The 15847-nt window shown below is 38.7% G+C and overlaps 1 protein-coding gene across 30 annotated transcripts in view; it reads left to right on the forward strand.

Annotated features, from left to right (window-relative positions):
* Positions 1-15847, forward strand: part of SORBS2 (sorbin and SH3 domain containing 2) — a 235546-nt gene that overhangs the window by 205964 nt on the left and 13735 nt on the right. For 29 of the 30 annotated variants that reach the window (XM_064369679.1, XM_064369624.1, XM_012452826.2 and 26 more), the window contains 2 exons: positions 8393-8442; positions 12467-12573. In XM_064369679.1, the coding sequence (XP_064225749.1) occupies positions 8393-8442; positions 12467-12573 (157 nt within the window). Of the gene's footprint in view, positions 1-2460; positions 2569-8392; positions 8443-12466; positions 12574-15847 lie in introns of all 30 variants that reach the window. The other variant, XM_064369617.1, reaches the window with a different exon arrangement.

Consider the following 15847-nt stretch of genomic DNA (forward strand, 5'->3'; position numbering starts at 1 on the left):
TGAATCAACTCCAAATTTTAGGCCATTATGGTTTAATTCCACATCTGACCCAGTTACAGACTGTGTCAGTCTGAGGCCAAGGCCTTTTTATTTCTTCCATTTCAAGAATGCTAATGATCATTGTAAAGAAAAGAAATAGCCAAGCACTGAAAGCAAAGAGAAAATAAACTTTCCATAATATTTTAATAGGCATAGTACAGCATGCATGAAATCACTATAATAGCATTTTTATCAACTCCTATAAACCATTGTTTAGTTAACTTACGTTAAGTCAATGCAATTTCATTCTTTTAAAGTGTTTTCTAAGACATTGAAAATCTCCATAAAAATACAGGCAATCCCAAAATCTTCCATAAACATGAAAATTACTACCACTTTATAGATTACAGATGACTGAAAGATACATGAATTTTGTTTGATGTATAAATCTGAATCCAATATTTCCCATCTTTTGAGCATTTGTTTTTAAAATAATGATTTTTCATAACAAAAAATAAATCTCAGCTCCTCTGTAAGCTGAGCTTCCATTTCCATCCAAGAGACTATTTTGCAAGAGACTTGCAGCATGCGGACTGAGGTTCCAGCGGAAGCTCTCTGAGGAGAGTGAGAGGCTCTTTCTTGGGTTTCTTCCAAGAAACTCAGGGGTTGTGGTCCCACAAATAATCTCATCACCCTAAAGCCATGAGAAAGGGATCCCTGGGGTAGTTTCCAACATGAAATCAGGCCCTGATTGTTCCTAATATGTTCACGTGGTTTTTCCAGCTGTTATTATCCACATCATTCTGACAGCTAAATGGAGTTTTTTTCTCTAAGAGCTCTGATATGTATAGAACCCCTGTATTCGTCAAAACTAGGGTAGGCACTGTCCCAGAAAACTCAAAATAATTATAGCTTAAACAAGGTAGAAATATATGGCTCTTACACATAAATGTAGGGTCTCCAGGACTGACATGGTGGTTCCACAGTCATCAGAGAACCCGGGAGGCTCCATCTGATGTTGGTTCATCACCGTTCTTAGAAAGAAGCTTCTGCGATGGGTCCCAGCAGAGAAAAGAGCTGCTCAAGGAAGAAGGTGTAATCTCCCCTCTTTTCTCCTTCCTGTTGCACATGAACCAGCAGGAGGGAGAAAAGAGGGGAAATTACACCTTCTCCCTTGAAGGCCATGTCCCAGAAATTGCACGTATCCCCTCTGTCACAGCTTATCACATGAGCACGTCCAGCTACAAGTCAGGAAATGGGATCTTTATCCAGAATGGCCACATGCCTACCCAACAGCCTGGTCCTGTTACTGAGGACCAAGAAGAGAATGGACTTGGAGAGCATCAAGGATTGTCTGCCATGACCCTTAAGCAACGGTGCCAAACACATTTCATCCCAAGAGGCTGGGGATTTGAGGGCAATCATTACTGAGAATTAGGAAAACTTTTCTAAACAAGAGTTGAGAAAACCACATGCTTTTATTTAAGCGTGTTTTATTCCCACTAAAGTTCTCTTAAGCCAGATCAAATACCAGGCAGTACTCTGCCAGATCCTGTCTGCTATTGGAAGGAAAATGAAACACACACATACAAGGTCAGCTTGTTTATTGTCATATGAAAGATCTTACTCTGAAAGAACACGAACACAGTCAAGCCTGCAGGTAGAGCACTTCAGTATTTCATTATATTTCACCATGCTTTCCCCCAAAAAGGCCTTGTTTTCTTCTTATATGTTTGTTAGAAAATTTTGCCTCCCACAAATGTATGACATAGTCCATGAAATTTGATGGGCGTTAAGTCAAATTCTCCTCTATCTCACCTTGCATCTCTTCAATAAGCACAGAAGCAGGTCAGGCTTGAGAGCATCTTGAACCCAATTGCTAAGCGTTCTGTTAAAGACATAACATTTCTTGGCCAGGCACAGTGGCTCACACCTGTAACCCCTGCGCTTTGGGAGGCCGAGGCAGGCAGATCACCTGAGGTCAGAGTTCAAGACCAGCCTGACCAACACGGTGAAACCCCGTCTCTACTAAAAATACAAAAATTAGCCAGGCGTAGTGGCACACACCTGTAATCCCAGCTACTCAGGAGGCTGAGACAGGAGAATTGCTTGTACATGGAGGACAGAGTTTGCAGCGAGCTGAGCTCACACCATTGCACTCCCTCCTGGACAACAGAGCAAGACTTTGTCTTGAAAGTAAAAAAAAGACATAACATTTCTTATATGTTCTTGGCCTCTTCCTTATACCAGCTTTCCTCTACAAACCTTTTTCTGCTGTATCTGTGGGTCCCGTGTTAAGAGGGCAGCTGGTGCCTGTGGAAACTGTATGAGCCACTGGAGGAGCTGTTAACCCTCTCTGCCCTGCTGTTGTTCAGGAGATTGGCATGCTGTGTGTGCATGGAAAAAAGCAACCCAAGAAAGCTCCTCCTAAAGGCTGTGTGATGAAGATGAGAACTAACTCACTTCTTATGGATTTTCCAGGCTGACCTAAAAAGCGAGATGTGTGTCCTGGGTAAGCCTCCTCGCAGCCCAGTGATGTCTAGGAGATCCTGCGGCTCGCCTGTCAGAGGGCTCAGCAGTTCCCACAGGGTAGGGTCAGCATGCCCCCACCTTGAGCCAGACATCCTGACCACCCCTCTCAGGGGCTGGCTCTTCCTTCGTTGTCTTTGCTGTTGACTGGCCTCAAAGTAAGGCTGGAGACACCCTGGAGATGAAGTGACCACCTGGTGATGGGCTTCCCTTTTAGGTGTGCATGAGATTTCCCAAACCCACAAAGGCATGGTCAGATTCTCTACTCTAAATAAGGGCGTCATGTGTGTTGTGGTCTACATCTGTCTCATGGGTCTACACGAAATCACTGCTTTCTAGTCCCCGTCTCTCCTGCAAAGAACAGAACTGTTGCCAAGCATATACAGTACTGAACTCACATGCTTCCAGTCATGTTTGCTTCTGTGTCACTCCAGGATTTTTTTTAATCCATGGTTCTTGTCTAAAGTCTTCTGTTGCTCTAGTCATGTGCACTACATTCTCTGGGTGTGCCTTTCTCCCCGTACTGCTCTCTGGATTCGATCCACTTCCCATTTCTTGCCAGCTTTGATTGAACTTAAAGGTCAAATTACTTTCCCTTAGCTACTTAGTTCTATAATAGCTACTGTGCTTTAAAAGACATGGACTCCAAATGGTACTTACTATCAATTCTAAGGAATGCAGCCAAGGAGTTTGGAAATATTCATCCAGAGTCAGGATTCCTTTCCCCATCTCTGTTTTAGTGGACCCTGACTTGGCCTTAACCGGTCCATGACATAGCTATGCGTCTGCATTTCACGTTCTCAAGGGCTTGATTTCAAAGAAGTCTTCATTTTTCATTTCTAAAAAAAAGTAGATATTATTCTGTATTTATGCCACTTTGTGCTTTTTGCATTGCATAGGAAGCTCTCATTTTGTTGCTGAGGCAGAGTTTTGTGTTGCCATAGAGAGAGGAATGCCAATTTGTAGAGATTCTTACACTCTCCTGAATGGCCCTCGAGGGTCAAGGCAAAAAATAAGCTGCTTTCGCAATTAAGAAGACCCATCTATAAATTTCCTATGGGTCCGTGAGATGGTATGCTTTGATTCCCCTTAAGATTTTTTTTACCTGATTTTTACATTATGTATGTGTATGTCAGATTATATGTGTGTTTGTGTGGACCATATTCTATTTTTTAGATTTGTGCAGTTATGTTTTGCCTTCATAATTTACGAAGGAAAAATAAGCCTATAAACCTAAGCATGGTATTGCTATTAGGAGAATTTCATCTAATTCTGGTTAGCAAGTACTACAACTAATATTTTATGAAAAAAATGACAAAAGCACTTTAGCACTGCTTATATTGCTTTCAGAGATTTTTCTGCATTAGTATTTAAAGTAACAGGCAATCCTTATTTAAGAATTATTTGATACTAAATATAGCTAATCCTCCAGAGATAACTGCAGAAGCTTTGATAAATTAGATGGCTTTTCAACAGACTGTAGCTAAGATAGGAAAGAATATATTTTACTGATGTTAGAGACTCCATGATATTTCAAACCAGCTTCCTTATGAACAGTAACTTGTGATTGGTTCTAGCTTTGGAAATTAACATGTGATTAAAACTTGTCTCTTTTGTATCCATTTTTGACAACATTAAAAAATAGCTACAGAAAAAAATTACTTATTTAGGGCTACAGAAAAAATATATATATTTAGGATACCATGTAAACAGCATCATGCTTCACTGGATTTTCTCTTATTCTACTCTTAAGATTCATTAAGGAAATATAAGCATAATATAATTCTTGCTCAAAATAAATGTTCAGCACAGTGATTGTAATGTGTCAGTTGAAAGCCATCTTTCTATGCTTGATTCATGTAAGTCTCTCTGAATGTCACAAATGTATCTTGTTCTACATCTACCTTAAAACTGCTAAGAAGTTATGAGAAATGGAAATGCCTGCACAGATAGAACTGGACACAGACCAAAAATGCTGGTGGCTTACAAGGGATCCTTTCTCAAGAATATAAAATGTGAGAAGGGAAGAACGTGGTTGGAAAAATAGATGACTCTCTATTCCACATCACTCTGTGGCCTTTATAATAGGCTCTTAAAATTAATCCAGGCTTGGGAACTTGGATAGAAAGGGGCGGATAAAGCAGAAACTCTTAGCTTGTTGCTGCCACTGCTCACCACGAGGTGGCAACAGAGTGCAGATGCATTAGCACCTACCTGAGGGTCAAAATTCAGAGGCTGATTTTAGCCAAGCTAGGCCAACTATTCCATCATAGTAAACTTTCATGCAATAAAGAGCTCACATCAAAATTACCATCTTGTTTCTTTTTATGTTTTGTTTTGTTTTTTACCTATTTGTCATATTAAGAAATTATCCAGTATCTTTGGTTTTGGTTTACCAACCTGCAAAATGGAGTTGAATTGTAACCATTATTTTTTTTATATGACTGAGATACATGAGAATTAACCAATTGATGTCAGTGGCACAGCTGTCTGACAACTGAGTGTGTAAAGCTGATGAGGACACCTTTACACAGCAGAGGAAATATCTGTGGAAATATGCATCCTTCATGGAATCCCTGAGGGGACCTGATTAACCATCATCTTGTCCAATTCATTGATTTCAGAGATAGGGAAGGTGAGATGCATCCCCAAGGCTATACGGTGGTTAATGCCCAAAACAAAAAAAGACACAGATGAGCCGTCACAAATAACTGTTCATGGTACTCATTCCCGCCTAGTCAAATGTTTTAAAAATAAACTAATTCAAGTGTTGTGATTAGACAGCTTTCCTCAAAACTGTCTCCTAGTTATCCACATTAATATGGAGGTGATTCTTGTTAAAGGTACGCTTCAAAAAGTTCTAAAACTCGCCATAATAAGACACACACAACTTCTCTGCTAAGAAAAGTCTTGATTGATTCTGGCCGCAGGATGTGAACAGTATAGAAAACTGATGATTTGTGGGTAAAAAGAGGGACAGGGTTTGAAAGATATGAAGGAAGGGAAAAGAGATATCGGGAAACGGGTAGAAGCGAGGACAGGGGCCGGGCGCGGTGGCTCATGCCTGTAATCCCAGCACTTTGGGAGGCTGAGGTGGGCAGATCACAAGGTCAAGGGATCGAGACCATCCTATTCAACATGGTGAAACCCCGTCTCTACTAAAAATACAAAAATTAGCTGGGCGTGGTGGCACATGCCTGTAATCCCAGCTACTAGAGAGGCTGAGGCAGGAGAATCGCTTGAACCGGGGAGGCGGAAGTTGCAGTGAGCCGAGATCACGCCACTGCGCTCCAGCCTGGCGACAGAATGAGAATCTGTCTCAACAAAAAATAGCCAGGACGGTGCTGGCTGCCACGCGCAGAAACATACGTTTCCCAGCCATGGACGTGGGATCCAGGGAGCTGCACACTTGCAGCAATCACCACGTTTTCGTAACGGTGGGCGAGACAGTTCATTTAAATGATTGATGAGGTGGGTCGAGCTAAAGGAATTAAAGGAGTAGAATTATAGTGATGATAACTAAAAAGGGATATACGGACTTGAAAAGTAGATTGCTTTATATTCATGAACAACTTGATTTTTAAAGTGGTATTCACATTTTAACAAAAGAGCAATCAGATGAAATAACCAGTTATACAAAGCATCGGATGCCGTGATGTGGAAGTTGAAACTTTGGCTCAATTTTAAAATATTAAAATGGTTTAAATGTGTGAAAACAGGTACACCAATTTTAGAGCATAATGAAATATATTTTACCCAACATTTTCTCTTAAGAAATAATATTTTATTTATAACTATTATGCACTGCAAATGGTGCTACAGTTGTTTTGGGGAAAGAGCAGTAGCTGTCTTGGTGTGTGATATGAAGCATGGCATATCAGACATTTTCAAATTGCTTTTGAGTATTTTTCAGTGACTAACATGTACATTTTCAAAATCATGTGGCTTTAATGTATATTCTTAGGCCGGAAATTTTACTCCTGGGAATATATTCTAAAGAATAGTTCAAAAGAAGAAAATAGCTCTTTGCATAAAAAATGAGTATAGCATTGCTATTCATGATAGCGGGAAAAAAGACTAGACCAATTCCAACTTTAAAAAAAAAAAAAAGAAAACTATGATTCGTGGACACACGTGGGAGAACATTATTCTGCAGGCATTTAAAATGAGAAAGAAGACTAAGGGAAAAAAGACTGGAAAATTATTACAAAATAATATTAATGGCAGTTGATGTATACAAATCTCACTTCTGCATGAAAGTTTTATACATATATAAAGTTTTATTGGATTGGAAGAGAACTTGAAATTGGTAATATGATATAGGCTTATCAATGACTTACAATCACCAGCTTATATATTTAAATTGATTTAATAATATCTTGAATTAAATGACCTTTAAGATGGCTGGAAAATTGTCTAGTCATAATTTTTCTTAAAATATGAATATCTTCTAATTTTAATAAAGACACATTGTTAGTAGACTTATATTGATGTATAGGAGTAAACTATTTCACACTCTTAAGTCATACTTGTGTCCGGTAATTCTTACGCAGTGTAGTTTTAAATATTCTATCCACAGACTGTTGAGTGAAGTTTCTAAGAATACTGTTAATAAAGGTTTCCAATTAACAGAGCCAAAGCTTACAGTTTTAGTATTTTGAGTACCTAGTCTTATGCTAGACAGACAAGTAGGATAGAAAGGGGGCGGATAAAGAATTTAGGAAGGGGATAAATCATAGACTCATAGACCAAAAGGAGCCTCCGAGTTATCCATCCAAGCTTGGACCAGTGGGGTTTCTATGGACCATTTGCCGGAAGAGATTTCCATCCTATCAGTAATCCACTCATAACTATGGAAATCTAAGAACTGGTCCCAATGTCTAAGGACATGGATCTAACAGCGAATTCAGTAGTCATCAAACGTCACTTATATAATTGCCATGCAAATTCTGATTTTACCCTGTAGCTATAATTTAGAAGCAAATACTTTTAAAATGTGTTATGAATCATTTGTATGCATTTCTCCCCTAAAAGGCAAAGTTTAGGTAGTCAATATAAATTACAGAGTTTATATATTCAACAAAAGTGTTAACTTTCATTCATTGAAATATTAATGTGGGTATATGGGATGCTAAGGCTTGTCATTTCCAATATTATAAGTATGTATTACAGATACTGGTCTTGATGCTTAGTTTAAAAAGAAAAGAAACTCTTTTGAGAGTTCAGTGCACTGGAAATTTCTACCAGTATTTCTCTTTTAAGGTAAAATGTTACACGTTAGATTGGATATTGTTCGTTGCATTCCAAAGTTCTGTTTTCTCTTTTTAAAAATGCGTGTGTTTCCTCCACATTGAGAACAGAGAATGTTCATTCCAGTGTAGCATGGGATGTCTGCTTACTGACATTTTCCTGTATACTGTATGTGAAAATGTTGTCTGTGAATGAAAGGTTGACAGAATGAATGTGGATACTTTGCTGTTAAACTAAATGTGGTTTATTTTCTGCTTGTTTGAGAAAACGCTGGAGACTAAGGTTGTGTGAAGGTGTCTATGCTTCCTATTCTGGTGGTTTGCTGTCTATGTTCTTGCCCTGTTCCTGGCCTTTGAAAAATCAGTGGGACGAAACCCCGACTTTTCCTTAAAGCTTGAGCAGACGAGATTGTAGACGTGTTCAAAGCATTTGACCTTGGTTATTTTGCTTTAATTTAAAGCTCCCTTTAAATATTTTAATTATTAATCCTGCAGAAACCCTTTTTTTTTCTTCCTCTTGGTTTTTTACAACAGGAAATATTAACTGTCAAGAAAAGTACCATGCCATTATCCAAATTATCGTTTAATTAGTACCAGTTTAAACATTGATTACATTGAAAATCATTTCATTTCAGCCACAGCGTCCTGTGTTTACTCATGAAAATATTCAAGGTGGGGGGGAACCGTAAGTATTCTTCTTATCTTCTAAATTCGAGACTAACCTTGACCCACAAAATGGACAACTGTACCAAAATGTCAGACGGTACGGCTTTGCAAGTGAAAGACCAAAGTAACAACATGAGGCCTCCTAAATTACAAGAAATTGCAATAGTCTCCATCTTTTATGACAATGATCAGAAATTTATTTTTAAAAGAACTCATAGTTCTCTGAGATTTTCATTGAAACACAGGAAAACTTTCCAATGCTTCATGATTCCTAAGATGGATAATTCTATCTCCCTCTCTGCTTTGCTGTCTGTGTAACAAGTAACTACAAGCTTCAAAGGCTTATAGAAAATGGTCTAGCCTTGTTTTCACCCCTCTGGGAGACAGTAAAAGAGGACCTAAATGTAAAAAAGACCTAAAGTGATGTTAATAATGTAATTCCAAAGTTTAGAAGAGTCATTTGAAAATGGCAGTATTAAAACACTCAGTTAGTTACATGGTGTTACTCCCACAGCACCATGAAAATGCCTTTTCAAACTTTCCTTTCAAATTTCCTCTCCTTTCTGATACATGAGTTAAGTCAGCCTGAAGGTGTCACATGCTGTCTTGAAGATTCTCTCTGTTTCTTTTTTGGGCCCATTTGTCCCAGAGAGATGTTCAGGAGTTATCAGCTTCCTGTTGGCTACTGCCCACACTGTGAGTCAAGCGTGAGACCCCCGGGAAGCCTCATTCACGGACTTAAACCTCATCCAGCACATCTAGCACACGCTGGGGATCATGACCCACTGCCCACACTCTGCTGGCTGGAGCAGAACAGGCTAACCAAAGCCTCCTCCTTGTGGGAGGTCCCGGCATGTGGCCTGGTGCCTTTGTCACCATCAAGTCCTTCCTTGCTCCCCACAGACCTGAAACTTCTTAGCAAAAAGAATCTCCAGACGAGACTGTTTCTCACAGAGTACAGCCAGAAAGGTGTTCTTGTTGAGGGCAAGTCTGTATTTTGGAAAGAATGGGTTACAAGTGATAATCATTTAAAATCTCACTTAAGGCTAGGTGCAGTCACTCATGCCTGTAATCCTAGCACTTTGGGAGGTCAAGGCCCAGGAGTTCAAGACCAGCCTGGGCAACATAGCTAAACACCATCTCTACAGAAATAGAAACAAAAAATTAGGTGTGATGGCATGCACCTGTAGTCCCAGCTCCTCAGTAGGCTGAGGTGGGAGGATCACTGGAGCCAGGGAGGTTAAGGTTATAATAAGCCATGATTATGGCACTGCACTCCAGCCTGGGAAACAGAGCAACACCCTGCCTCAAAAAAAAAAAAAAAAAAAAAAAAAAAGGTGCTTAATTGGCAAACACTAAAAATGACTTATAATTCTAAAGTTTTTGTTTGTTCTCTTATTTACCCAAACGAGGATAAGATCACATTATAAAAAATAAATTTAAGGGCTGTTTAGGTTTATTGCATTACCAACATATCAAACAGCTTTTAAAGTGTTTATGAATGAAATATAGGTTACGCTTTCAAAGTCCTGATTTGTATATTATAAAACATTGTTTATTAAATGTATATTTGATTATAGCCTGAATTCGAGATTTTAGGGTGTTGCTTAGTTGCTTTCATTTAAAAATAAGTTTTGAGCAAAAGTAGGAACATAATATTTTGTGACTACAATTCAGAATTTTAGTGAAATATGCTAGAAAAAGTGGCAAGTTATAAAGAGGGCTTCCAGTGTGGCTCAGCATTTCCTTTTTAAAAAACCACATTTCTTTCTGAGGCATCCTTACCCCACCACCATCATTCATCTCACCAACACATCTCAGAACAGCGTTTTTCAAAGTTGTGATTCGACTCCATTTCCTGTCGCACGGCACTGATTTTGAAAGCCAGCAGAGGCAGGAGGATTTCCTGAAGGTGTGTTTATGTTTCCATAAAACTCCTTCGGTTTGGTTTGGTTTTTGTTTTTGTGGTCTAATTAAACCAGAATGGTAATAAATTTGGACAAACATGTTGGCTTTCATCCCACAAAAATGAAGGAGTCTGTGCCAATCTTGTTGCATTAGCTCTGAGACCTTGAGATTCTTTCCAGCAGCTGGGGTTTGCAGCCTTGGGTAACTGGTCTCCATAAGTGGCTGGAGATGAGCCTGGGCAGGGTTCAAGCCTGAGAATCTCCATAAAAGAATCAGTTTTCCCAAAGTGAGAGGTGCTGTGTATATCCATCAGAACAGCAGCCCAGGAATGACCAGTCTCTCTCAAATGTGAAATTGGGAAAAGGACCATGAACTTTCCCCCAGAGACAGACAAAAGGTATCACCCCTTCCCCTGAGCAGCCTCCAAATCAAATTCTTAACACAAACAAGATGAACTGACTCCCTCTACTAAAGCTGGCCGCATGCAAACATCCAAATCAGGTGACGTTTGTGTATGCCACAGCTCCCTGTCTTTTTGGCCACTGCTCTGGGATGCTAGCTGCCTTTCTCTGTCCTTCCCCATAATCAAAAACCCCTCTCTCAAGAAAAGGCCTCAGAAGCCCATGCTCAAAAGAATGTAAGTGGCTATAAGGTTTACTGGAAGGATGAAGTTTTAACAGGGGAAGAAACCTCTAATGTTGAAATTTGAGGCTTTGGTGCCAGGGCAGGGAAAACCATGTTTTTTCTAGGGAATGGTGTCAGGCACCCCTTCTTCTCACCTCTTTCCTAGAACCCCTGAAGCTGACTCTATCCAGCTCCCCCAGTCCAAATGGTAGATGAACAGGGGGAAGCCAGTGGGTCACTGTTGCTATCATTAGATTTGAGTTCAAAGGATAGTTTTGTTCTACCAAAATATGATTTTCTGACTCATAAAGTAATTAAAAATAAATCATTCTGGTTCCAGAGCAGTAGTCAAGATTATCAACTTTTTAAAGTTTCCATTAAAAAATCTAAAATACCCTAGAATGTAGTTATTATTTTCTTATATTAGCAGAATGACATGACTGTTACTAAAAGCAGCAGAAACAAATTCCTAATTTTTAAAAATCCCCCTCACAGTACTGGTAATATTTTAGTACTATTATGAAGAAGTTTTCATGTTAATTCCATATTAAATTCTTCTTCAATTTCTGTTTCCAAAGATACCAGTCCATGTTACTATTTATTGCAACGTATGCTATTTTCTTACCACAAAGTCAGTGTCTGAATTCATTATTGATCAATGTCACCACAGTATATGCTGTCAGAGAATTCATGCAGGGAAAGGAAAGCGGTAGCATTCTATTATTAATTCTTTTTTATGTAAAATCATTTCAAGAGAGAGTTTTAAAATCAAATGCAATTTCTCCGGGACTCATTTGAAGCAGAGACTTGTGTCCATAATCTGTTTGAAATTGATTCAGTTATAACAGCACATAGAATACATCTACTCAACTTCATAGGCTAATTACATCAAATTTTCCAATACTGCATCCTGAGAAAACACGGAACCAAACTATAAAATTAAACTGATTTAAAGAATTCCTCTTGGTAAAAAAATGATTTTCCTTTGTAGAGTAATTCACATATAGTGATTTAAAAGACATGTGTGGGACACTTTGTCTATTTCAATTTAGAACCTTGGAAAACTCAATTCTCAAGCCCAAGTTGTTTGCTTCTGATTATGGCTAGCCAAAATTGTGATTCATTCTTGTTTTTAAACAGTTAAATAATGCAAATATCACTTATTTTATATTTTGTACTATTATTGAATGTCTGAATGACAGACACTAGATGGCTGGACAATTGAAATGCAGGTCTGACTTATAAATGTTAAAATATTTTAATCCAATTTATGAGTGTTACAATTCTCATGAACATTCCGCATGAGTTTCAAAATGTTGTTAGAGTGGTCTAACGCCTGTGAAGGTCTAAATATTGCTATTTACATGTTTACCAGACATGTACCACCCAATATAATATTGTTAATATTGTTAAGAATAGGAATGTTAAAGGTAGAATGAATATTGTTCTATCTTCTATATTTTACAAAGCTGTCAAGATTTTTTTAAACACATTCCTTTGTCCTGTTTAAGGTTTCAGGCTCTGTATAACTATACTCCTAGGAACGAAGATGAGCTGGAGCTCAGAGAAAGTGACGTCATTGACGTGATGGAAAAGTGTGATGATGGCTGGTTTGTGGGTATGTGCGCTTTTTCTTCAGAGACATTTGGCTATTTTGTAATTTGCTTGAGTTTGCTCACTTGCATGGTTTGCTGTGATAGCCAAGCTTCCTTTGAATTCATAATGTCTTTCATCTTTCAGACGTTCATATGCACCATGTAATCCCAAGGCTATTGCATTTTTTTATTTTTTAATTGCCTTTTAGGTTTTGGGGTACATGTGAAGAACATGCAAGATTGTTGCATAGGTACACACATGGCAGTGTGATTTGCTGCCTTCCTCCCCATCACCTATATCTGGCACTTCTCCCCATGCTATCTCTCCCCAACTCCCCACACCCTGCTGTCTCTCCCCTATTTCCCCAACAGACCCCAGGGTGTGATGCTCCCCTCCCTGTGTCCATGTGTTCTCATTGTTCAACACCCACCTATGAGTGAGAACATGTGGTGTTTGATTTTCTGTTGTGTCAGTTTGCTGAGAATGATGGTTTCCAGGTTCATCCATGTCCCTACAAAGGACACAATCTCATTTTTTATGGGTGCATAATATTCCATGGTGTATATGTGCCACATTTTCCCTGTCCAGTCCATCATTGATGGGCATTTGGGTTGGTTCCAAGTCTTTGCTATTGTAAACAGTGCTGCAATGAATATTCGTGTGCATGTGTCCTTATAGTAGAATGATTTATACTCCTTTGGATATATATACTCCTTTGGATATATACCCAGTAATGGGATTGCTGGGTCAAATGGAATTTCTATTTCTAGGTCCTTGAGGAATCACCACACTGTCTTCCACAATGGTTGAACTAATTTACACTCCCACCAACAATGTCAAAGTGTTCCTATTTCTCCACATCCTCTCCAGCATCTGTTGTCTACAGATTTTTTAAAGATCGCTATTCTAACTGGCGTGAAATGGTATCTCAATGTAGTTTTGATTTGCATTTCTCTAATGACCAGTGATAATGAGCATTTTTTCAAATGTTTGTTGGCCTCATGTATGTCTTCTGTTGTAAACTGTCTGTTCGTATCCTTCACCCACTTTTAAATGGGCTTATTTTTTTCTTGTAAATCTGTTTTAGTTCTTTGTAGATTCTGGATATTAGCCCTTTGTCAGATGGGTAGATTGCAAAAATTTTTTCCCATTCTGTTGGTTGCTGGTTCATTCTAATGACGGTTTATTTTGCTGTGTAGAAGCTGTGGAGTTTAATTAGGTCCCATTTGTCTATTTTGGCTTTGGTTGCCAATGCTTTTGGTGTTTTGGTTATGAAGTCCTTGCCTATGCATATGTCCTGAATGGTTTTGCCTAGATTTTCTTCTAGAGTTTTTATGGTGTTAGGTCTTATATTTAAGTCTTTAATCCATCTGGAGTTAATTTTAGTGTAAGGTGTCAAGAAGGGGTCCAGTTTCTGCTTTCTGCACATGGATAGCCACAGTTTTCCCAACACCATTTATTAAACAGGGAATCATTTCCTCATTTCTTCTTTTTGTCACGTTTGTCAAAGATCAGATGTTTGTAGATGTGTGGTGTTGCCTCTGAGGCCTCTGCTCTGTTGCATTGGTCTATATCTCTGTTTTGGTACCAGTACCATGCTGTTTTGATGACTGTAGCCTTGTAGTATAGTTTGAAGTCAGGTAGCATGATGCCTCCAGCTTTGTTCTTTTTGCTTAAAATTGTCTTGGCAATACAGGCTCTCTTTTGGTCCATATGGAGTTTAAGGTGGTTTTTTCCAGTCCTGTGAAGAGGGTCATTGGTAGCTTGATGGGGATAGTGTTGAATCCATAAATTACTTTGGGCAGTATGGCCATTTTGACAATATTGATTCTTCCTAACCATGAGCATGGAATGTTTTTCCATCTGTTTGTGTCCTCCCTTATTTCGTTGAGCAGTGGTTTGTAGTTCTCCTTGAAGAGGTCCTTTACATCCTTTGTTAGTTGTATTCCCAAGTATTTTATTCTCTTTGTAGCAATTGTGAATGGGAGTTCGTTCTTGATTTGGCTATCTTTAAGTCTGTTATTGGTGTATAGGAATGCTTGTGATTTTTGCACATTGATTTTGTAGCCTGAGACTTTGCTGAAGTTGCTTATCAGTTTCAGGAGATTTTGGGTTGAGATGATGGGATCTTCTAAATATACAATCATGTTGTCTGCAAATAGAGACAACTTGACTTCCTCCTTTCCTGTTTGAATACCCTTTATTTCTTTTTCTTGCCTGATTGCTCTGAAATTCCAATACTATATTGAATAGGAGTGGTGAGAGAGGGCATCCTTGTCTAGTGCCAGATTTCAAAGGGAATGCTTCCAGTTTTTGCCCATTCAGTATGATATTGGCTGTTGCTTTGTCGTAAATAGCTTTTATTATTTTATGTTCCATCAATACCTAGTTTATTGAGGGTTTTTAGCATAAAGAGCTGTTGAATTTTGCCAAATGCCTTCTCTGTATCAATTGAGATAATCATGTGGTTTTTGTCTTTGGTTCTGTTTATGTGGTGAATTACGTTTATAGACTTGCATTATGTTGAACCAGCCTTGCATCCCCAGGATGAATCCTACTTGATCATGGTGGGTAAGATTTTTGATGTGCTGTTGCAATCTGTTTGCCAGTATTTTATTGAAGATTTTTCCATCTCTGTTCATTATGGATATTGGCCTGAAGTTTTCTTTTCTTGCTGTGTCTCTGCCATGATTTGGTATCAGGATGATGTTGGTCTCATAAAATGATTTGGGAAGGATTCCCTCTTGTTGGATTATTTGTTATAGTTTCAGAAGGAATAGTACCAGCTCCTCTTTGAATGTCTGGTAGAATTCTGCTGTGAACCCATCTGGACCTGGGCTTTTTTGGGGTGGTAGGCTCTTAAATGCTGCCTCAACATCTGCCCTTGTTATTGGTCTATTCAGGGTTTCAACATCTTCCTGGTTTAGGCTTGGGAAGATGCAAGTGTCTAGGAATTTATCCATTTCTTCCAGGTTTACTAGTTTCTGTGCATAGAGTTGTTTGTAGTAATCTCTGATGATGGTTTGTATTTCTGTGGAATCTGTGGTGATATCCCCTTTATCGTTTTTTATTGCATCTATTTGATTATTCTCTCTTTTCTTTTTTATTAATGTGGCTAGTGGTCTATTTTGTCGATCTTTTCGAAAAACCAGCTCCTGGATTTATTGATTTTTTGAAGGGTTTTTCTTGTCTCTATCTCCTTCAGTTCTGCTCTGATCTTAGATATTTCTTCTCTTCTGCTAGCTTTTGAGTTTTTTTGATCTTGCTCCTCTAGCTCTTTCAATTTTGACAATAGG

Source organism: Aotus nancymaae, unplaced genomic scaffold (genome assembly GCF_030222135.1).
Source record: "Aotus nancymaae isolate 86718 unplaced genomic scaffold, 86718_ANA_hifiasm-v0.15.2.pri h1tg000006l, whole genome shotgun sequence".
Taxonomy (NCBI): Eukaryota; Metazoa; Chordata; class Mammalia; order Primates; family Aotidae; genus Aotus; species Aotus nancymaae.